General features: G+C 40.2%; 2 protein-coding genes across 2 annotated transcripts; one reads left to right on the forward strand and one right to left on the reverse strand.

Moving 5' to 3' along the window:
• Window positions 1–3,502: 3,502 nt before the first annotated feature.
• On the forward strand, window positions 3,503–16,097 carry usp11 (ubiquitin specific peptidase 11). The gene is made up of 21 exons (XM_026368164.1): window positions 3,503–3,612; window positions 6,369–6,478; window positions 6,718–6,848; window positions 6,945–7,062; window positions 7,454–7,599; window positions 7,840–7,901; window positions 8,466–8,565; window positions 8,723–8,896; window positions 9,779–9,937; window positions 10,043–10,267; window positions 10,425–10,508; window positions 10,836–10,930; window positions 11,022–11,225; window positions 11,429–11,538; window positions 11,946–12,434; window positions 12,561–12,631; window positions 13,303–13,415; window positions 13,518–13,667; window positions 13,792–13,907; window positions 14,001–14,089; window positions 14,301–16,097. Exons 1-21 carry the CDS (start codon window positions 3,503–3,505, stop codon window positions 14,475–14,477), a joined length of 3,033 nt encoding a protein of 1,010 aa, XP_026223949.1. The 3' UTR covers window positions 14,478–16,097.
• Window positions 16,098–16,569: 472 nt separating this feature from the next.
• On the reverse strand, window positions 16,570–21,282 carry zgc:86609 (TMCO1/EMC3 family protein). Its single transcript, XM_026368218.1, has 9 exons — window positions 21,204–21,282; window positions 20,109–20,302; window positions 19,552–19,609; window positions 18,614–18,707; window positions 18,420–18,524; window positions 18,166–18,247; window positions 17,988–18,067; window positions 17,603–17,685; window positions 16,570–17,487 (listed from the first exon to the last, which is right to left on the reverse strand). The coding sequence occupies exons 2-9, from the start codon at window positions 20,261–20,263 to the stop codon at window positions 17,353–17,355; spliced, it is 792 nt and encodes a 263-aa protein (XP_026224003.1). The 5' UTR covers window positions 20,264–20,302; window positions 21,204–21,282; the 3' UTR covers window positions 16,570–17,352.
• Window positions 21,283–23,497: the final 2,215 nt, after the last annotated feature.

The raw sequence follows: 23,497 nt of genomic DNA on the forward strand, positions 1-23,497 counted from the left end.
ATAAGAAACAAGAAAAAGTGTGGATGCAGAAAAGAGGAAGGGCGGTTGACGGCTATGAGCAGACAGGAAGCTAAGAGGGGAAAGAGATAAAAAGAAGAAGAGATGAGAAGATATAACAGAGTGTGGGGATGAAAAACAAATATATGATGAAAGACTGATACTTTACAGAGGCAGAGTCGACATGAAATTAAAATATAAAGGATAGAAAGACACTGGACTTTAATCTGTTATGTCAGATATTGGACTTGCACCTGACTCCATTCAGTTTTTTACTGATTTTGTACTTAACACTTAACATTGACTTTGTAAATATGATAAGTGCATAATTATCTACTCTGGTGTTGTACTTCAGCCTATACCAGTTTTATAAATAAATTAATTGTGTACTGTACATTCCTGTCTAAACAGCTGTGTGATTGGAAAGCCACTGTGTAATCCAGTACATGAAGTTATCCTCATCAACCTGATCCAGTCACATTTTGCCTGTATCACACATTTAATATGAGTTTAGAGCCACTGCAGCTTGTGTGGTTCCAGGACAGTTGTCCATTTATCCATCGTGTAGTTTACATCTACAATCTTAAATTTTTCAATTGACCGTTTTGGGAACTGATTGAGTTTTCTTTTTGTTCTTATTAAGTCTGGATAAGTCAAGCAGGCCTGTGAGCAGCTCTTTGCAGCCTACTAGTGCCAAACATATGTTCAAGTTTCTCAAATCTTGCTTGTGCAACATTGATCTAGAAAATTCAATAAGTGAAGCAATAACAGAAAAAAAACGTTAAAGGGGTTAATGTGGTTCAGTTGCTCCACAGCATTTTTAACTAACCACAACTTGAATTGTTTTCCTCTTATTGTCAGCAGGTCTTACTGATCGTTACTATGAAAACACAGATACCCTGGGTGGTGAAAATAATCATTTTTATTCAAGTCAGTAATTGTGGGTTTAACATATATCACATTCTCTTCAAAATAAAAAGTAAGAACTGCAACAAATCATTGAAAAGCATTGAAGTTCCAACTAAACAAATGTTTTTAAGGAGGTCATAGGGTGCTGTGCTTGGTAATTTGATAAAGCAGCCTGATAATGTGGAGACAGGTTGTATCTGAGACCCTCCCTGTTTGTTGAAGGAGGGGTTCTGCACTTGAACATGTAGGACGTCCCCCACACTGCTCTCCTACCACCTCCTCTAACCACGATGTCTACATCATCGTCCTAAACGGCTGATTCTGATGCTGAAGTGTTGCTAGTCCTGTGCTGAGTCGTCCTCATGTATGACAACTGATTATAATTATAATTCCAATGTAGAGCTCAGCATGCAAACACACCTTCACCTCAAGCTTAGGGCTTCTGACTATGTGTCTATGTTACATGGAGACTTCACCTAACAATATGTGTGACATCAGACCAAGAATATAATGACATATATATGACATTTCGAAGACCCTCAGACCAGTTCTTTGTGCTTCTACTGGATCTGGACACTGTTTTGTTGAACCCCCCCCCCTTAGGGTGCCCACAGGCCTTAAGGCCTGTCTGTCTTCTTTCTTTTGGTTTCTAGGTGGAGATGTTTTCCACCTTTTGCTTTAGAGTCCTGAAAACTTCTAGTTTGTGTTGCAGTGGTTGGTGGAAGTCAAACAGCCGGTACTGGTTAGTGATGACAACATAGTCCAGGAAGACCCGCCCGTCCCTGGTGAACTTGATGTTTGCATCCACTAGACTTATGTGGTCCTTCCACGTAAATGTTGGCATAAGAGAAACCATTCAGACAATATACTTTTAAGAAAACGTATGTGAACCTTTTGAAATTGTGTGGTTTTCTGCATTAATCTGATCTTCTACTCTTGACAGAGATGAAGATCAGATCGCCCACGCTTGAGGGATGGACTGACTTCCCTGACAACTTACTGACTTCACTTCAAAGATAGTGAAAACAAGTTTGCCAAAATAGCTACCAATATTTAGTTCTCACTAAATACTAGTAGGGACATGTTCCTGCCATCCACAGGAAAATCTACACATTTTCCCATAAGTCCAAACTTAATTATAAAAAGCAAAAGCTACTCACAACATCCTTTGTGTTTAACTTTCTGTGTTAATGTATTTGTTTCAAAAATAGCAAAGGTCACTAGAACCTCTTTATGTTTTGTTAAGTCTCATATCTAAAAAACAAATCCTGATGTAGTGGAGGAAAAAATGTGTCTACTCTCAACGTATATGACGTCTTAGAAATTAACATGCAAAGAGTGAGATGCTGCAGGGTAAACAGAGAAAAAACTGATGCAGCGGCGACCTCTAGTGACCTCTGTGTAGACTATGTGTCCGTCGGTCTCTCAGTGGACAGGAAATGGTGATTCAGGTCTTGCCAGCTCAGTCTCCACTGCATGTCACTGCAGGTCAGCAACACTGGCTACACTCAGGTATGAGATTCACTTGCCCTGAAAACATCTATGAAATACTCCTGAACTCTGTTGTCACAAATATACGTGCTAGTTTTATGGCTGTGGCAGTAACCACCCAGCCTCTGTGCAGTTCACTGCCCTCTGGTTACAACCCAACAACAGCTTTGCCCGACTTATTTTGTGAAATTTTTTTATTTATTTATATTTTTTGGTAATTTTACCAGATAGTTCGCAGGAAAGTGAAGTTTACTTTGAAAAGACCAAACCCTTTCTGCTGACCTTTCAGAGTACAGGGATTATGTCTCTTTGGAGAAAAGTGTTTTTGTTTGTTGTACAGTTTTTAGGATTTTTGTTGAACAACCATAAGTCACCATCCTGTCACGTCTTGATCTCCATGTTAAAAATTTGGGAAAGTCCCAAATGAAAAGTTCTCGTTTACAATGTTGTACATCACTAAGTTTGATAGTGTTTAAAATAGATTTATTTTGTAACTCAGACAAATGAGTTTCCTAGTGGAGTACTGTTGTACATAAAGCAAATCATAGAGCATATACATAGTGTACAGACAGACTGGACCTGAAGTTGTTCTTCAGAAAAGTCCTCGTATAAACGTGTAGTGTGTTCTAATTCATATTCAGCTGCTATTGTAATTTACATTAATCATACAACTGTAAACTGAACAAAATCCAAACAGCCAGTTATTTTGCACAAGCATGTCAGCACTCAAATCTGTGAGTGGTTTGCATGCACCTGTGCATTTGTCTGCACAGATTTGGTTCTTCTCTTCAAAGATCATAATGTTGGTGCCATTTTTGTAAATACTCTGTATAAATCTACAGCGTGTGTAAACCCAGCACGGCTCTCTGACTTGTCTAATGTGATCCATGTGTCACCAGCTGTTCTCAGTCTCCTCTTTATAACGTGTTGTCAGAGACGAGCATGAAGGGCGGGGCTGCCGCCGGAAGTCGTCATCACCCGAGTCAGAACCACTTCCTATTTCCGCAAACACGGCTCTGAGCGGCGGTCGACTCGCTGCTTTCGTTTCCTGGATTCAGTTCATATCAGCAACAGTTCCGACATTTATGAGTGATTGATTAGCATCATGACGGCCAACAGCCGCTGTTCTGCCGCGGAGCCTCCGGGCCTGGAGACCCAGCGGCGGGAGATCGAGTCTCTGCTGCGGGAGTGTGAGCTCCGAGCTGGGGACAGTTGGTGAGAGTCCGCCCGCACACACACACACACACACAGGGACAGGGACGGGCTAGCTGCTAGCATCACACGGCTAACGTTACCTAACGGTTATTAGCAGGCTTAACGGCAGAGTCGCGTCGTTTGTGTGTCGCTGTGAGTTTGTTGGGACAGTTTAACGACTTGTTGTCGGTTGTTAGTCGCTGTTGCTGTGCTCATGCTGAACAGACACACGGTAAACTGACTGTTAGCCGCAGCTGCTAATGTTAGCCTGACAACCAGCTGTAGTGAGACGTTCAGGTTCGGCTGGTAAAAAGCTAATATTTTCATTTTCAGCTGAGTTAGTGAGTTTTCTGGTTTACGGTTCCTGAAAAGTTTTCCCCACAAAGCTTTAGGAACTATTAAAACACCGTAAATCTAGTTTATTTCCTGTTGTAAACAGCAGTGTTACAAATGTTTTAGCAGGTGTGATAGTGTATTAGAGTGTGAGCAGCACCATCAGCCCTGTGTAGGAAACTCAGTGTTTACAGTTTTAAAGAAGCATCAAATCCACTGTTTGTTCATCTTTTAATTAATGTATAATATAATTATAATTCATTCATTCAGCCAGAAAACACACAATCTGCAGCTTTACTGCCAACTAGCTTTTCATTTACAAGCAATATGCTTTAGTGGTTAGATGTAGTTATAGTTCTAATATACAGATCACCCTAATAGACGGTGCAGATGTGTTTACAGTAATCTCACTACTATGTGTTTAAAAAGTAGAAACAGTCTTCATATTTTCATATTGAGTCTCAACTGTGAAATCAGTAATGCTTGAGGCATAAGATTGTTTTTATCACAGAACAATACAAGTAATGTAATCGCATCAGTGTTACCTCAAGTTAGCACAAGTAAATATGTTGTGAATATACAAAGGTAAGTTTTATGAAGATCAAGACTTAAACCTTGAGCTGGCAGCTTGATAATTGTTTTGGTGAGTTTTGACTGAAATAACCATTTGATTACTCCACCTCCTTAGTTATGGTTTCATGCTTTTTAGGTTTTAAATGGAATATGATTTGGACTAATCAGATAAAATACACATTTGAAGTTGTCGTGTTAGGACGCCATTAATTATGTTGCTGCTTATTGACACTGAAATTAAGAAAATAATCAGCATTTTTTTTCCTTTAAAGTCTGATTATTTTCTGTCAACATGAGATGAAAAAGCAGCTGAAACTGAAGCGGCAGTGTTTGGACTGAACTGATCAGCTGGATTCTGCAGCACAGTGACTTTGCAGGTTTCTGCTTCACTTGGATTTAGTTTCTGTTCACTGACACTTTCATAAATCAAAGCGTAGAGCAGGATTCTTCACTTTTGTTTTACAGTGTGATCAGAGTTTCGGATCGAGGTATCCTAGATTCACTTGTTAATGTTGCTGTTGATCGTTGACCTGGATGGGAGTAAAGCTCAAGGATCATTTATACATTTTATTGTCCATGCTTTTTTATGTGCTATCTTATCTCTTTGTTTCAATTTCAATTTCAATTTGTGGACAGAGATGAGATTTGATCATCTCATCTCATGTTATTGTTTGGAGCCCTTGCTGTGTGGAGCACTGACCTGTGTTCAGTCATGTTATTCTGAGGTGGACTAACAGACTGCTGAGGGTTCGGTATAGTACTTTGAACAGGAATAAATCCTTGCTGGTTACTTTGGGTTTTGGTCTGTTGCTTGAAGAAAGACTATTGAATTACTCATATTGGTTCTTTATAACTTAAATGGTAGTTGTTAGACATTATAAAAATGATAAAAGATTAAAAATCCCAAACTTAAAACTCTGTTGTGCTCTCTGTCAGAAATCAAGCAAACTTTAATTATATAGCACCTTTCAAAACAAATATCGTAAAGTAATTCATAAAACAAAAAGTCATCCGTGATAAAATACACATCAGCAGAGACTGGTCACAAGTGAGAATCTGACGTTGGCAAATACGGAGAGTGCAGGAGGCCTGAGACCGGGCTGACGTCTTTCAGTACGACGCCCAAAGCAAACAGCCAAGACAACACTGAAGAACTTAGAACCTCCAGAACGTGAAGATGACGGCTCACACACACTTTTAGTCTCATGGAGCTTGTCAGGAATTTGAGAAACTTGACACTAGACCCAAGATTATTGAGCTTCTGCCCAGAACTGAGCCTGAAAACCTTTGTAAATGAGAAGTTTCAGTCTTTAAAAATCATAACTGTCTATTTCAAATTAAATCTATGACACAGTACGGGCTGTGAGTGAAATTGAAGCTTTTGTATTTTCCATCGGCAGAATTTACGGACAGGTGCTGCTGAGGTGTCAGATTTATTAGTTAGTGTGTTATTGATCTGTGTTCAGTTTTACTTCCTCCTCTGTTATTGGCTTTGCCCCACGCTTAATACAGTTATTATGAAACTTTGTAAATAATTAATATCGGGCTGATCGAGTCTTTTATCTCTCAGTATCTCTCAAACAGTGATTTTTGCTCATTTTGAATTAGTTGTAATATTGTAGAAGATAAAAGTCCTATTTATTTCACTAAGAATGTGTGAAAATCATTAAATATATGTGACAACTTAATCATAAAGTCATATAGAAATGTAGTTTTCTTTTTCTCACCTGTTAACTGATGTAAACAAATGCTATAAATGATCAAGGAAAGTGGACTTCACTGTAGTTTTTCAGGTGTAGAAACAGTTATTGCAGGTTAGGAGTACTTCCTTTAGAGTATTTCAGTAATAATAGTGTGTTTGTGTGTTGCAGGTACGTGATGGAGCGTCGTTGGTTTGAACAGTGGAAGGAGTTTGTGGAGAACGGAGATCAGAACTCGTCATCTTTTCCCGGCCAGATCGACAACAGCGAGCTGTTTGAAGGTCAGTTACCGCTGCACTACACCTCACCTCACAGGGACCTCTCATCACGGTTTTCTGTCCTCTGCTCTGATTTCTGTTTTTCTTTTTCAGACTTTAGCTTAATGACATGAGACACGTGCTGTTTTATTTTGACTGTCAGATATTTTGCAAACAGAATCAGATTCGTGCAGCTTTTCGTTCTTTATTTGTTACGTTCTTCTTTCTTTTACAAACATCAATAATCAGCCTCCTGGTTTCAGATCTGGACTCGTATCACCTGAAGGAGCGTCTGGTGGAGAACGAGGACTTTGTGTTGGTCCCAGCTGAGGCATGGCACAAGCTGCTGGCCTGGTACGGCATTGTGGACGGTCAGCCTCCATTGGAACGCAAGGTACCAGCAGCAGGTGCCACATACACCCCCTCAGTGGAGTTTGTGCCGTGAGCAGCTGGTGATTTTTGTCTATGTGTATGTTTCCCTATGTATCAGGTGGTGGACCTGCCCAGCACGCTGAAGGTGGAGGTGTACCCTGTTGAGATCTTCCTCTGTCTCCACAGCAACATGGAGAATGTGATCACTGCACAGTTCAGCCGCGCCGACACCATACGTGAGTTTGTCTCTGTACTTATTGCTGTGACATCATTGAACAGCTTGTGTTCTTATCTAATCTAGGTTTGGATAAGAACCCAAGCTAGAAATCATTAGAAATTTTAAAATCTCTGCTGAAGCTGTGAGTTTTCAGTGAGCCTCAGATCCAACTGTACTGAAACATGTATCACTTGAGACTTGTTGCACGTTTGTTCCATCAGTTACAGGTATTCTGTTGTTGTTTTGAGCCGTATGACTGCGAGCTTATCACAAATTGCAGGATCAACACAGTGCAAAAAATGTCATCTTAGCCCTTTGAAAACCTGTTGAGCTGTTTGAGTCTGGGCCACAGTGGTGGAGTGAGACTCACTAAGACTCTCGTAGTCGACATGACGTGTGTTTGTGTGCAGAGTCGATCCAGAGGGCCATGTGTCAGGGCTTCTCTGTGCCTCCGGGCTCCGAGTGCCGACTGTGGATGAAGAGTTCGGACAGCAGCTGTGAGCGTCTGAGGAACGTCCACATGAGTGTGCTGGACGCCTGCTTGAGCTCAGGGATGGTGAGGACAAACTCAACACCACAAATATAATGTCACTGGAGCTGAACTGTGGATCGATCGAGGTGGATTCTTTCCTCGTGAAGGTTTCCTTTCTGCCACTCAGTAAACGTCTCTTTACCACCACTAACCTCCTCTTAGCAAAAAGTCTCCTATGAAAACAACCTGTCCACCTACAAGATAAGCTTCAACAAGCCACTGTGTGTGTGTGTGTGTGTGTGTGTGTGTGTGTGTGTGTGTCAGACGGTGATTATGGAGACGAGGAATGCTGATGGCACCTGGCCGAGTTCCAGACCACAAATCATGTAAGTAAACTCACATTGGCTTTTAATTCTTGCTTGTTTCAGTATTTCACCGTCTGTGTCTTTATTTTCCTTTCTCTGTTTTCGTTCTTGTGTCGTGCTTCCTCCGCTGCTCCCTTCCTGCCTCTTCCTGCGTGGGGGACTCTCCTGGTTCTACCTGTCTCATTGTTCATCATCCTCGCAGTGCTTTCGGTTTTGTTTTCTCTGAAAGCCTCTCCCGTCTTGCTTTTTCTTTCTGTTCTCTGCATGCTCTGGTCTTTGTTTTTTGTATTTTGAGTTTGCTGCTACAAGACCAATAAAACCACAATAGATTGATAAATTAATAACTTTCCAAACACTTAAAGATCAGCAATCGAGAAAATACATGGGGGAAAGATCTAAATAAGAAAGAAATGTACTAGTTTATAGAGTGTGTATGAACAGTGTGTAATGTTCTCACTAGTGCTGCTGCTCCCCAGTTTCCAGTTCCTCCTCCTGTTTCTCATGTTAATGTTCAGTAAACGCTGACCTCTCCTGATCCCTGAGTCTGACCTGAATCTGCTGCTGACGTCTGTTGTGGTTTTTCAGGAGGAACTCGGTGGAGGACCAGGACTCGTACAGAGGACAGCCGGGAGTCTGTGGTCTCACCAACCTGGGAAACACCTGCTTCATGAACTCTGCTCTGCAGGTCTGAACACACACATTTACATTTATTTATTATTTATTCATCTTGACAGATGTGACCCTCTAAGTGCTGTGTTCTTCTTGTGCTTTCTTAACAAGTTCCTGGTTCTTTATGAAATGGTACAAATTTGGTTCCAACTCCAGTCTCTCTGTCCCCACAGTGTCTGAGTAACACTCCTCCCCTGACGGAGTACTTTCTGCGCAGCTCCTACCTGGAGGAGCTGAACTTCACCAACCCTCTCGGGATGAAGGGAGAGATCGCCGAGGCCTACGCAGACGTCATCAAACAGATGTGGTCTGGGAGGCACTACTCTGTGGTGCCGCGTGTCTTCAAGGTACCAAAGTGTGAAGCCTACAAGCTGCTGATTAAAGACACAGGTGTCCCGAGCCTTCAAATTGTTGATTTGTTCTAAAATGTGGACTAGTTAACTCCACTGCTCTAAATACTAAGTGTGTACTAATATGTGGCCTCAACACTAGCAACACTTCTACATGATGTTTTCAGATGTCAGTTGAAACAGGAACAGACGAGTGAAACTGAACTCCAAACCACAGAGACTCCTGATTTGTGGAGGGGATTCCACAAAACTGAGAGCTGAACACAATATTCAAATGCTGATGCTTTCTATTAAGAAAAGTCTCATCAGACCTTTTTCTCTCTCTGAATCACTGATTGGTGACATATGCAGGAAATGTTCAAACATGTTTGCTGCAGGTTTTGAGGACGGGGACCCAAAACTGAGACAACGTGCTGATTAAGCTTTGTCCTGTTTTCATACATACCCAGGAACTACACTCCAGTCACCTTCTCCTTCAGTGGTTTAGCTTTAATTATGTCCACTACATAAATCCATATTCCTACTGTCATCAATTTAGTATCAATGTCGGAAAAAATAAAAATAAAGAAACCCCACTGGAGCAGATTGTATGTCCAGACTTTTCACTGTATGTCATATGTTGCCAGACGTCATAAAACAGAGATTCGACTGCAGGTCGTAAATGCTGACGTCACCTGATAACCAGGTTTACAGTAAATCTCACACGGCTCCACAGAGGCAGCGATGCGATTAGATTATGACACTGTATGTGACACGTTAACGAGTCGGGTTTCTTCTTATCTTTACTGATGCATCTGATGCTTCAGCCTCAGTTACTATAAAAGGGGTCTGCTGTATATTAGTGTCCTGACTGGTGTGTGTGTTTCTGTGTGTGCGCAGACGAAGGTGGGTCACTTTGCGTCCCAGTTTCTGGGTTACCAGCAGCACGACAGTCAGGAGCTGCTCTCCTTCCTGCTGGACGGCCTGCACGAAGACCTGAATAGAGTCAAAAACAAAGAGTACATCGAACTACGGGACGCCGAGGGGCGACCAGACCAGGTGAGCTGCTCACACTCACACCTCGGGCCATAACGTGTTCAGCTTGATTTCCACTCAAACAAAACGTCTTCTAGTGTGAGGTCTGTTTAACATTGTTCTCTGCAGGAAGTGGCGGAGGAGGCGTGGCGGAACCACCGCCGGCGGAACGACTCAGTGATCGTTGATACGTTCCACGGCCTCTTCAAGTCCACGCTGGTCTGTCCTGAGTGCCACAAGGTCTCTGTGACCTTTGACCCTTTCTGCTACCTGAGCGTCCCACTTCCTGTCAGCAAAGAGCGTGTCATGGAGGTGTTCTTCGTCTCTCTAGATCCCTACGCCAAACCCGTACAGGTAACTGTTCATACATCACATTAATGCAGAAATGAGTGTTTTGGTGTTTGTGGACGTTTCTGAAGTTAAACTCTGAGTTTTATCTTTTAACTGCACGTTTTCCTCTTTTGGTCAGAAATAAAAATAAAATTAAAATGTTTTCTGTTTCTTTCTGCAGCATCGTGTTGTGGTTCCTAAAGCGGGAAAAGTGTCTGACCTCTGCTCTGCTCTGTCAGAGATGACCAACGTACCTCCCTCACAGGTCAGAGTTCGTATGTGTGTGTGTGTGTGTGTGTGTGTGTGTGTGTGTGTGTGTGTGTGTGTGTGTGTGTGTGTGTGTGCTACAACAATTAGTTGAAGGACAGAAAACAAACTCAGAACTTTTGTGATGTTCACATTGTCAATAATTTCTACAAGAAAAACAGGTTTTTTGGTTTTGAGCAGTTGATTGGACAAAGAGGGAATTCAGCAACAGCTTGAACTCTAAAGCTCAGTAACAGATTATCTGTGATTGTGTTTTTATCTCCTCCTTTAAACCCTTATTTTGAGCTAACACCAACTGTGGAGACTGATGAGATGTTGGTTTCAGATGGTGGTAGCTGATGTCTTCAACCATCGGTTCTATAAAATCTACAACGCTGACGAATCTCTGAGCTGCATTCTGGACAGAGACGACATCTTTGTGTAAGAAAACAACCTTTTAACCATTTATTTGTCAGTTTGAGCTGCGTGAAGGGGACTTAATGTGTGAAACTCTTTGCTGGTGTTTGTTCAGATACGAGCTGAGCGTGCAGAAGGAGGAGCAGGAGGAGCACGTTCTGCTGGCACTCTACCTGAGGGAGCGCTCTCACTACAGAGACTACGGCTCGGGAAGCAGCTCGTACGGCACGTCGCTGTTTGGACACCCGTTGCTGCTCAGTGTGCCCCGCAGCAGCTGCAGCCACGAGGAGCTCTACAACCTGTTCCTGCAGAGACTGGCGTGAGCAAACCATACACACACAGTGGCAAGAAACAGTATGTGAAATGACAGATTAGTGCATGGAAACCATGAAATTCCAAAAGGTTCACATTTTTTCCTGCCACTTTCCACATACAGTGTCTAAACCAGTTTTATTAAAAAGTGACAACTTAACAGGAAACAAACGACTTTCTCTTGCATCGTGTCTGTTTGTGTGTGAGCAGACGCTACGTGAGGCCTCCAGATCCCTCTGAGGAGTTAGAGGAGGAGGAGGAGGAGGAAGATGAGGATGAAGAGGAACTGTACAAAACTCAGACCAATGGCATCAGTGACGGTATTTTGTTATCACTCATAATGGAGTGTTTATTTCAATGATGTAACAGGAATCATCTCACTTCTCTCCTGTTCAGTCACAAACAGAAAAACATCAGAAACTTCACTTTCCAACTTTCTGCTCTAAATATTTGCTGCTTCTCTGTTTTGCAGTATTTATTGTGTCGTCCACATGTGAAGGCTCAGTTTCAGTACTGATGCTGCGGGGAAACATTTGTCGTAACTTCCCTCATGAAACGCTCCTTATTAAAACAGAGAAAGCTGCTTGTTGGTGTAGTTCAGTCACGTGATGATGCAGCACTTCTATCAATTCTATTGTGTATAAAACTGAAAACAAATGAATGTTTGATATGAATCGACAGTTACATCTGTCCTCACCTTCCCTCACTGGTTCTGTTGTTTTATCAGACGAGGACCACGAGGATGCAGAGAAAGCCGGGCCCTCTCAGACTCAATCCTGCTGCGGTGATGGTTTGGCAAACAGCCTATCAGACACTAGCACAGAGCCCCACGCCGATCTCAACCACACGCAGCCATCACAGGACCACGGAGACACAGAGACCACTAGCAGGTCCCTGGACCAGACTGAGCCCCTGGGCGGTGCCAACGCCAACTGCACTGATAATGTGAATCCCTTGGACTCGAGCAGGGTGACGGACACCAGCTCAGGACCAGCAGCAGAGCAAACCCAGCAGCCGTGCGAGACCACCGAAGAAGAAAACGAAGAAGACAAACAGGAGGAGGCGTGTTCTCCCAGCCCGCCAGCCAATGAGCAGCCTGCCAAGAGGAGGGCGTGTCGAAAGAGGAGGAAGACTCTCTTCACCATCCAGGCAGTCAACTCGAACGGGACGACCGAGAGGGGCGTGGGAGAGGGAGGGAGCGCCGTGTCCTTCAGCTGTAAGTGTGACACGCACACACAACAAAGGAATAATTCTACTGTTGTTAACCAGGTCTCACGTCAGGAAGTGGTTATTCAGTCAGTTCAGAGCTTCAATACTAACTGCAGCACTTTTCTCTCTGCAGCTCAGCCTTATGTGGCCATAGACTGGGACCCTGAAATGAAGAAGAGATTCTACAATGAAAACGAGGCTGAGGTCAGCGTCATTAGCTGGAAACAAAGATGGAGGCAGTCTGTGGTTTAGTGCGTTTTACCAAACAGTGAACGTCCACACAAACAAAAACCATACGAGTCTAAAACATGTTCAGGTTGTTATCATGTGACGTAGGCCTATTTAGAGTTTGGATCTTTGTGTTTCTCCATGATTATGATTTTAAAAGAATTCCTCTGGTTAATTAGACGTGTGAACTTTTTATTGATGCACTATAAAGGCAGAAAATGTTCACAAGGACGTCCATGTTATTGGTGCTCGATTAACTGAGAAACACGTTTGTAGATCACTCCTGACTATGGACTGGACACCAGTCAATAATGACAATATTAAGACATTTGTCTGGAAGAAATAAACGTTACAAACAGTGATAACAGATTAAAAAAAAGAAAAAATCCAAAACTTCATTCAGTCATTGATCTAAACATAACGACAGTCACTGTATCCAGCACTGGGACACTTACAGCTAACACACGTTTCACCTGTTGTGATGATGTAACTGCTGAGGTTATCGGTAATAATTAATTATCCATAAGTAGTTTGGATAAGACTAGAGTTTAGCTTTGTATTCACCTGGTAACCTTTAGAAAACACGCACACACGAGTTTAACGTGTTCCGTTTCCTCCTCTGTATCTTCTTTCTCCTCCTGTGTCAGAAATACATGAAACACAGCAGCATGGAGGTTCCTCAGCAGCAGACGACAGTTCAGCTGCAAGAGTGTATCGAGCTGTTCACCACTGTGGAAACACTGGAGGAGGAGAACCCCTGGTAACACACACACACACACACACACACACACACACACACACACACACACACACACACACAGAAACGTTGAGTGTGGTGATGGGTGTTTACCTGTGTTTTCAGGTACTGTCCGGTGTGTAAAAAGCACCAACTGGCCACTAAGAAGCTGGATCTCTGGTCTCTGCCGGAGGTTCTCATCATCCACCTCAAGAGGTTCTCCTACACAAAGTTCACCAGAGAGAAACTTGACAGCATCGTAGAGTTTCCCCTCAGGTACGCACACTCACGGCTGAGTTTCCTCCCACAGTGCAAAGACGGGATGATTAGAGTTTATTCTAAACAGGATGAACAGGTAGAGCTAACGATTGGTGACGTTGTGCTCGTGTTGTTTCTGCAGAGACCTCGACTTCTCCGGCTGCCTCCTGAGGAAAAATCGATCGAGAGAGGAGCCTCCGAGCCGCTATGACCTCATCGCTGTATCCAATCACTACGGAGGCCTCAGAGACGGGCACTGTAAGACGCTTCCCAACTCGCGTTCAGTGTTTCACTAGTTCCAACTGTCCTTTAGACTTTTAATCTCACTGCTCCTTGTGTTTGTTCCTCCAGACACCAGCTACGCGAGGAACAAGGACAACGGTCAGTGGTATTACTTTGACGACAGCAAGGTGACCTACGCCAGCGAGGACCAGATCGTGGTCAGTATGTCTCTCATGCAGCTGTTCAGACTAGAGACCTGGTCCAGGTCCAGTTTCATACTTCAATGTTCCAGCACTCCGTCTGTGACGGTTCTCAACGTGACACCTCATTTTTTCAAATCTAATTGATCCAAACCTGAAGGTTCTTCATGATGAGATACTCTAGATTTTCTGGAGCTTCTCCAGCTCACTGTCTTCTCGTCTCCTGCAGACCAACGCTGCCTACGTCTTGTTCTACCACCGACAAGACAAGCTCAGAAAACCAACTCTGCCCTCCCCTATCACAAGCCCCGCCTCCTCCACCGAGCCTGCCAGTGACATCACTTCCTGCAACGATGATGATGCAGAGTTGGGCGCCACCTCCTACCTCACCATGGAAACGGACTAAATGAACTCCTCTAGTTTAGTTAATTCTACTTCACGGTAATTTAGTTTTGTTCTTTTTCACCACAGCTGGACTTCTTAAATACTTTCCTCAAATTACTAGTTTTTGCCCAGTTACTAAATCAACAGCGAGAACATCTGCACGATGCATCTCGAATCTCCTCAACGCTCACGTTACTGGTAAAAGTCTTGTCTGTGGTGTGTGGGGATGAAAACCCAGATACTCAGGTAGTCTGCTGTGAAAGGAGGAGTTCTGCTTTACTTACTGACGTCAGCGTGGAGGGTGCCATCGGAGTAATTACAGACTAGTTTCAAAGAGCTGTTATCAATAAAAACTCAACAGATTAATCAACAGTTAAATAAAAAATAATTAAAACCTTCCAGGTAATAACTGTAAGACATGTTAAAAATGACTGAATATAAATTCAAAGATCGGATTTTAGATCACCGGAGGAAACCTATAATCTCATTCCTCATCTCCTGGTTCCTAAAGGCTGAGCACTGGAAGAAAAACCACAAAATCAGAATCTTCTACTAAAAATGTGACTAATGTAGATGGATGAAGCCTCGTTCTGTCTTCAGATAAATTTAAATACACAAAAGCAGGACTGTGGATTTTACTTACAGACGTGGAGGAACAATCACAGCAGGAAAAACCTGTTCGTGTTCATATTTGAAAATGGTCAAACAGTTCTGAGATCGCACCATGTCGAGTAAACACTGTTACTTTGGACCGTGTGTGTTTAACAGACTTTACTTTTAGTGTCTAACACTGATTTATTCTCCTGTTTTAGCTTTTATACGTTCAAATTGATTATTTTTATGTTATATTTTAAGCAGTTCATTAAAGTTCTGTAGTTATTCCGATGTCACTCTCCAAGCCCAAGTCACTCTTTGACCCTAAAGCGAGTGAAACACTCGTATGTTCATTTCTAGGTTGTTGCGTTGGGCTCCATCACTGTGTGATTTCAAATCCTTCTTTCAAACAATTATTCTAAAACTTAACAAATATTAAAATCAGTCCTGTTTATAGTCTACAGGTGATGGTAAACTTGAATCTTCTGCAGACAAAACCTCTGTTTGTGGCAAATTAGTTACTGTAATGTTCAGGGGGGGATCATGGGTAATCGGATCATTTAACAAAGCTGCCAGGGATCAGAACTGAATCGTTTTGTATATTTAGGTTGTTTTCTTCTGGTATTTATTTTTTTTAATTGAATAATTTTAGCTGTGGAACGACTCCAGGTTTTTGTTTCCTGATTTTACCGACAGGTGCAGGATACTGAGATGTTTATTTTTCATATTTATAGAGAATTTGTATTCAGGCTTAAAATTATTTGACAGAATGACAGGTAAGCCGTCTCATTTTTTCCCCCAGTCTGATGCAGAGAGACGGACGCAGGCGAAGTTTTCTCTCTGCAGTCAGCGCGAGTACTTGCTAATTTTTAATGCGGCTCTGTGTACAGTATTTTTGTATTGTAAGAAATGTATTAATATTATCATTCCTGGGTCGGGCAGGAGGGACGCCTGGTGATTTCTTTCTTTGGTCTTCCCTGTCAAATATCAGATGAAAATATTTTATTGTACTTTCAATCTTTTGATATGAATAAAAGGATGAGTATTATCAAGAGTTTCTACACTTAGTTTTCTCACATACTTTCTGCACCAGGTGGTTTTTAGTTAGTTGTCTGACAGAACTTATTTTTTTATCCAACAGATTTGTTTTAACTGAAAAGACTTTAGCTTTGAAAGAAATCCACCTAGACTGTTGCAGCCTCAGTATCAGTATTACAGACATTTTTACACCCAACAATAATAGATTTTGTCCTTCATTGCTGCCACTGCTTTAGGAGAAGTCACTTCATGGGCAGCACCAATGGCTACAATATATTCTAACTAACCAGCTGCTAATCCAGTAAATGGCTACTTCTTCTTTCAAGTTCACATTTTTGAGGAATAATTCAAGTTAAAAACATTTTTATCCACCCTGTGCACTTGGTACATATGTGTAGAGAAGACACCCATCACCAGTGAAACTCGTGTCTTACCAGCTTACCAGCTGCTGCAGTGCTGCACAACAGACGAGGGAAGTCCAGTTAGTTGTGATTCCACCTTTTATTTAACCCGCTTTGAATTGGATGAACAGTGTAGAAAAGGAAATGCAAAACGTGCTGCTGCTGTGGCTTCAAGCTCCTCTGAATGTTTGATCCTCGTTAAACGCTGCTTCCGTTTCCTGCATCGAGCTCAACAGAAACTCGTTCCTGAGACGACTCGTCTGCTGCAGAATCCGCTGGTTTACCGAAACATCTGGGAAAAGTTCTGGAGCTTAAAAAGACCTGTTCACCTACTAGAGGAGGCCAATCCTGGTCCTCGAGAGCCACTGTCCGGCTTGTTTTCCAACCGGCCTGAACACACCTGACCCAGGTAACCAGCAGTGGGTGAAGCAGAGAGAGTTGGAAAACAAATGGGACAGAGGCTCCACAGGATCAGGGTTGGCTACCCCCGATCTAGATCGTTTAAAACAGTAAGAGAAACTGAATGCTGCCGTCTGGAACAGTGAAAAGACTTGTTGAGTTTAAGACGATGGAATCAACCACACTCTCATGATTAGTTATAGGTGAGCAACAAAGTGAAACTTCAGACTCTGAATGATTGTTCTGCACCTTCACCAACTCTCATCTCCTCTATTACAAACAGTCTAACTTTTGTTCCTCTGTAGCAACATGTTGATGAAAGAACATTTACACATTTGAGGCTCATAAAACGCTGAAGGTGAAGCACAGACTGATTCCAGATGCAGCTTCATTGGTTTAGTTCCAGAATTTGTGTGAACTGTGTTCCTGGACCTTCAGAACCTTTTCCCAGACATTCGGGAACTCTCAGTTCTGGAACATATTAGACTTGACGTCCTGGCTGAAGAAGGCTCCAAAGTTGAGGTCTTTGGACATCAGCTCCTCCTCCACATTCTCCAGAGCCCACTTGTGTTCCACAATCTCCAGTGCCTCCCACTCACTCTGGAACAAGTGAATTTAAACACACGATGAGACGCAGCACTAAACGTGACAATTTTGGAATAAAATAATTAAAAGATCTGATGTTAAATAAAATAAAAAAGAAGAGAACTGTCACCTTAAAAGCCTTGTTGGGATCAGGAGGCATCGCCATGGCAGCACCTGTCATCTGCTCCTGCATGACCCGTGACTGATCAGCAGCTATAAGTCAACAACACTAATAATTAGTGAAAATCCACAGAACGAAGTGTGATGAGTGAACTAATGTAATGTGACACTAAACAGGTCTGCAGCTGCTCAGTTCTGCTGTGTCTGTGATAAACTCTACATGTTTGTGTCTTTTTTAAACGTTAATAATCATTTACAAGTTCCAAAGCAGCACGACTGACACAACTTTAATTTGGTTCTGTATCAGCGTTGTTTTCCAGGTCATTACCCATAAGACATGTCACCTTATACCAGATGTTTTAAACTGTTAAATCCTGAACTGAACTGAAACTCACCGTTGTCCTGTCCCAGTATGAGGGTGTACATGCTCCTCAGTCCAAACACATTGAGGAAATACCAGGAAGCTGAACTCACCCTGAAAAACAGCGTTTTACATGGTACAGATAAGAACAGACCCCTGTTGGTGTTGCTCATGCTATAGTGACTGCACTGAGCACTGTGTCTGATATTTACCAGGAAGCGTCCAGTGACAGCAGGTCTACCCCTCTCTGTAACATCGGCTTGAACCTCAGCGTCAGAGGGAACGGCACCTTGGCTGCATCACCACAAAAACAACCATCACTTTGGATGAGATGATGACTTGAATGCCAAGTATTTACGATCACTGACTCCACCTCAGTCCCACTGACTGAACTTTCACTACCACTAATTAAACTAGATTAATGAGCAGTGAAACAACGATGGTGACTGACAGCAGCAGAACTCACTTATGACGAATCCAGAGAAAGCCCAGTTGATCCATCCACCAATCAGAATCATGGGCAGCACGTTGGTCAGGTTTCCCTTCATCATGTCTGTCAACATGCTGGTGTCTGAAACAAACACACAGTTGTTTTCTTGCCGTTTACAGCAGCAGTCATCCTTCACAAAGAAGGGAATCGAAACAAACACACCCCAGTACCTGTCATGGGGTTCTTGGGGACGACCTTCCTCTTGACCTTCTTGAAGAATCCGGTCTCAGCGTTGTTGAAATAATGTTTCCTCATGGCAAAAGACTAAAACAGTGAAAACACATTGTCAAGAACTTTTTCTTTATAAAGTCACAGACACTCACACTGAGAGCTTCACAGAGCTGTTTCCACAATCAAGTTTAAAACGACACACACCTGAACTAACCAGTTGACTGACTGTGGATTATAAGAGCAGCCTCTGCTCAACCACAAGCCAACAAAGTCACAGAGCTACAGATTTATTTTACTATAATAAGATCTCAAAAAGTAATTGTAATAAATGTTGTACTACAAGTAACATATTCTGCGTCTTATTTTACGCATCATGGCTGATATGGATTCAGCAGAATTCTTGCAAAGTGAGCAGGTGACAGTGAAAACTGGTAAATTAGACATTAAGAGAGCTCCATACATGATCAGTATCTTTTAACACATTTCATTCATGTGCAGTTAACTCCGAGACAGCCCAGCATGGCATGACGTCCTGTCTAATTTATTCATTCTCTTGAATAAAACATCTACGCCAACAATGTTCTTGTTTCAAAAGTCTATAAATCATCTTCCTCTGAGAAGTTCATAGATTTTACAGTGTACTAAGTAGCAACATCAAAACATGACAAGTAAAATTCACGTATTTACATTTTACTTGAGTAGATATAGAAACCCGGTCTGTTAAGTTCCTGGATCATGATAATTAAAGTTTTCATTATAAATAACACAGGCACCAGCCTGATTTTGACTCTTACAGATACAGTTTCCAAAACATATGTGTTTAACAAAACATCCTGTATACAACTAACTATATATTTAGTATTTAACCAGTAACTACATGTTAAACACTGCTGTCACATTGTCATTCACAAACATGAACATCTACATATATGTTTACCTGTCGAGGAATGTATTTCCCATTTTCTCTGAGGATGCGGCTGCGCAGGAGCACCTGGCTGAACACAGACATCATCAATGTCACATTAAGAGACAACGCAAGACTGACTCTTCAAATACATGTTATCATCACAAATAATGGTCAGAAAAGTTAGAAGAGTACAACTGAAACTTGTCAGAGTTATGTCAGGTCATTTTAAGGCAGCAACTAACTAAAATGTTCATTTAATGTTCTCTCACAGTAACAGTGGCTCGATGATGTGTTTTTGATATTCCCTGAACAATGGAGGTCTGCAGCACAGAGGAATGAGCTAAATCAGGGACTGGATTCACACATGTTACACAGTGTTAATGCAACCAACTGTTAGATTGAGTCTCTGTATGAGATTTGTTAAAGATAATAAAAATATAGAAAACTCTCCAGACTTATCCTCAAAGTGATTCTGCTCCATTGTTACTACACTGCACAAACATCACTCAATGAAAAATAAACTGAATATGTTAAAGAATAAACTTAAAAAGATTAAAGTGTCTCGCTCTTGGCGAACTTCCTCTCACCTGTCAGAAACCTGCTCAAGGTCGACCTTCTTGTCGCTGTGGAGCAGCTGGGTGACGTAGTGACGGATGATCCCAACAAAGAAGGTGATGAAGACGATGGGCAGAACCACCCACAACCGAATACTGGAGTCCAGTAAGAGCTCTGGACTCGCCATCGTTCAACCAGCCGAATGAAATACAGACAGGCAGACGCTCTGATAGAGGAAGAGAACATAGATTTGAATTTTTATCACAAATTTAAACATGAAAAATGTTTATTTCAAAACGTGAAATGGTGTAAAAACTGCAAGACACGTGACAGCAGGTAAACATGAAACATCTTCATGTTCTGTTTCATCACTTCAATGACATTAATGTGCATTAGGAAGGAGTCTTAGAGGTCAGCGACACAAGGACCTATTATAAGCAGATACAAGCAAAACTGCTCCAGTGTTCATGTGTGCATCTGGCTATTGCTTTGAGAAACACCTGAAAACTTAAGAACCTGTTATTTAATGAGAATTAAGATGGTGAAGCCACAATTCAGGGACAGCGACAGGTCAACACAACCTTCTTTTAATGTCGGAAAGAACATATTTCTAGTGTTTTGTTGTTAAAACGGCTTCACAAACAAGCCTCCTGAGCCTAAATGAAAGGTTAGAGTTCAAAACCATGTGACCTGCGTTACATATTTAAACCGATTTAATGCTACGTACTATTCGCTCCATTGACTCCGACTCTTTACCTTCTTGTACTGACCTGTTAAAATAGCAGCAGGCCAGTACAGCAGCTAACAGATGACTACAGCACAACAAACGGACACAAATGAACCTTCTGTCGGTGACTTTCTCAGAACTTATAACCGTGAAACAGTCTACAGCTGCCACCTGTCCGCCTTCATTCAAAACTAGCTAGACACAGTTAGCATAGCATTAGCTTGTGTTTCGTTGAACAGAAAGTTTGCTAAAACTGCTAGCGGGCTAACGTAGCTAGTGAGCCTAGTTACGGAAGTGAACTAACATTTATACAAACGGTTTGTTTACAACAATAACACATGACATAGTGGCACTTGACGTGAATTTTCGATAGTCTATGTGCTAAATTAATGGGACTCACCACATTTGGGAACTTTATCAATTAGCAACGCAACAGACACGTTCCACATATAAAAAGGACGAAGAAGAATCACTTCCTGTTCAAGCGGAAACACCGAACACGTGATAGCGATAAACTAAAACTATAAAATATTCCCAAACATAAAAGAAAAATTAAAAAACCAAACATAATTAAGAAAACGTACAAAACATCAAGTGGTGGTTTGTTATCGAATCTCACCTTTTAATTTTAAGGTGTGTAGATGTCTTTCAGTGTGGTACAACGACACCTGCTGGTCACCTGATAAACAGGCTGAGGTCTTTATTAGAGATCTGTTTCAAATACTCATCAGAATTAAATAGAAATGTACCATTTATTATTATATATGACTATATATAAATTCAGTCATATACTCATCAGAATTAAATAGAAATGTACCATTTATTATTATATATGACTATATATAAATTCAGTCATATACTCATCAGAATTAAATAGAAATGTACCATTTATTACTATATATGACTATATATAAATTCAGTCATATACTCATCAGAATTAAATAGAAATGTACCATTTATTACTATATATGACTATATATAAATTCATCATATACTCATCAAAGTAAATAGAAATGTACCATTTATTACTATATATGACTATATATAAATTCAGTCATATACTCATCAGAATTAATAGAAATGTACCATTTATTACTATATATGACTATATATAAATTCAGTCATATACTCATCAGAATTAAATAGAAATGTACCATTTATTACTATATATGACTATATATAAATTCAGTCATATACTCATCAGAATTAAATAGAAATGTACCATTTATTACTATATATGACTATATATAAATTCAGTCATATACTCATCAGAATTAAATAGAAATGTACCATTTATTACTATATATGACTATATATAAATTCAGTCATATACTCATCAGAATTAAATAGAAATGTACCATTTATTACTATATATGACTATATATAAATTCAGTCATATACTCATCAGAATTAAATAGAATGTACCATTTATTACTATATATGACTATATATAAATTCAGTCATATACTCATCAGAATTAAATAGAAATGTACCATTTATTACTATATATGACTATATATAAATTCAGTCATATACTCATCAGAATTAAATAGAAATGTACCATTTATTACTATATATGACTATATATAAATTCAGTCATATACTCATCAGAATTAAATAGAAATGTACCATTTATTACTATATGACTATATATAAATTCAGTCATATACTCATCAGAATTAAATAGAAATGTACCATTTATTACTATATATGACTATATATAAATTCAGTCATATACTCATCAGAATTAAATAGAAATGTACCATTTATTACTATATATGACTATATATAAATTCAGTCATATACTCATCAGAATTAAATAGAAATGTACCATTTATTACTATATATGACTATATATAAATTCAGTCATATACTCATCAGAATTAAATAGAAATGTACCATTTATTACTATATATGACTATATATAATTCAGTCATATACTCATCAGAATTAAATAGAAATGTACCATTTATTACTATATATGACTATATATAAATTCAGTCATATACTCATCAGAATTAAATAGAAATGTACCATTTATTACTATATATGACTATATATAAATTCAGTCATATACTCATCAGAATTAAATAGAAATGTACCATTTATTACTATATATGACTATATATAAATTCAGTCATATACTCATCAGAATTAAATAGAAATGTACCATTTATTACTATATATGACTATATATAAATTCAGTCAAATACTCATCAGAATTAAATAGAAATGTACCATTTATTACTATATATGACTATATATAAATTCAGTCATATACTCATCAGAATTAAATAGAAATGTACCATTTATTACTATATATGACTATATATAAATTCAGTCATATACTCATCAGAATTAAATAGAAATGTACCATTTATTACTATATATGACTATATATAAATTCAGTCAAATACTCATCAGAATTAAATAGAAATGTACCATTTATTACTATATATGACTATATATAAATTCAGTCATATACTCATCAGAATTAATAGAAATGTACCATTTATTACTATATGACTATATATAAATTCAGTCAAATACTCATCAGAATTAAATAGAAATGTACCATTTATTACTATATATGACTATATATAAATTCAGTCATATACTCATCAGAATTAAATAGAAATGTACCATTTATTACTATATATGACTATATATAAATTCAGTCATATACTCATCAGA

This window comes from Anabas testudineus, chromosome 7, assembly GCF_900324465.2.
Source record: "Anabas testudineus chromosome 7, fAnaTes1.2, whole genome shotgun sequence".
NCBI classification, from domain to species: Eukaryota; Metazoa; Chordata; class Actinopteri; order Anabantiformes; family Anabantidae; genus Anabas; species Anabas testudineus.

Coding starts and splice junctions, on each gene's coding strand:
- usp11 (XM_026368164.1), top strand. CDS start 3,503: ATGACGGCCAACAGCCGCTGTTCTGCCGCGGAGCCTCCGGGCCTGGAG. Junction 11,226..11,428: donor CTGTTCCTGCAGAGACTGGC/GTGAGCAAACCA, acceptor GTGTGTGAGCAG/ACGCTACGTGAGGCCTCCAG. Junction 11,539..11,945: donor GACCAATGGCATCAGTGACG/GTATTTTGTTAT, acceptor TTGTTTTATCAG/ACGAGGACCACGAGGATGCA.
- zgc:86609 (XM_026368218.1), bottom strand. CDS start 20,263: ATGGCGAGTCCAGAGCTCTTACTGGACTCCAGTATTCGGTTGTGGGTG. Junction 18,068..18,165: donor CTGTCACTGGACGCTTCCTG/GTAAATATCAGA, acceptor GCTGTTTTTCAG/GGTGAGTTCAGCTTCCTGGT. Junction 17,686..17,987: donor CATACTGGGACAGGACAACG/GTGAGTTTCAGT, acceptor GTTGACTTATAG/CTGCTGATCAGTCACGGGTC.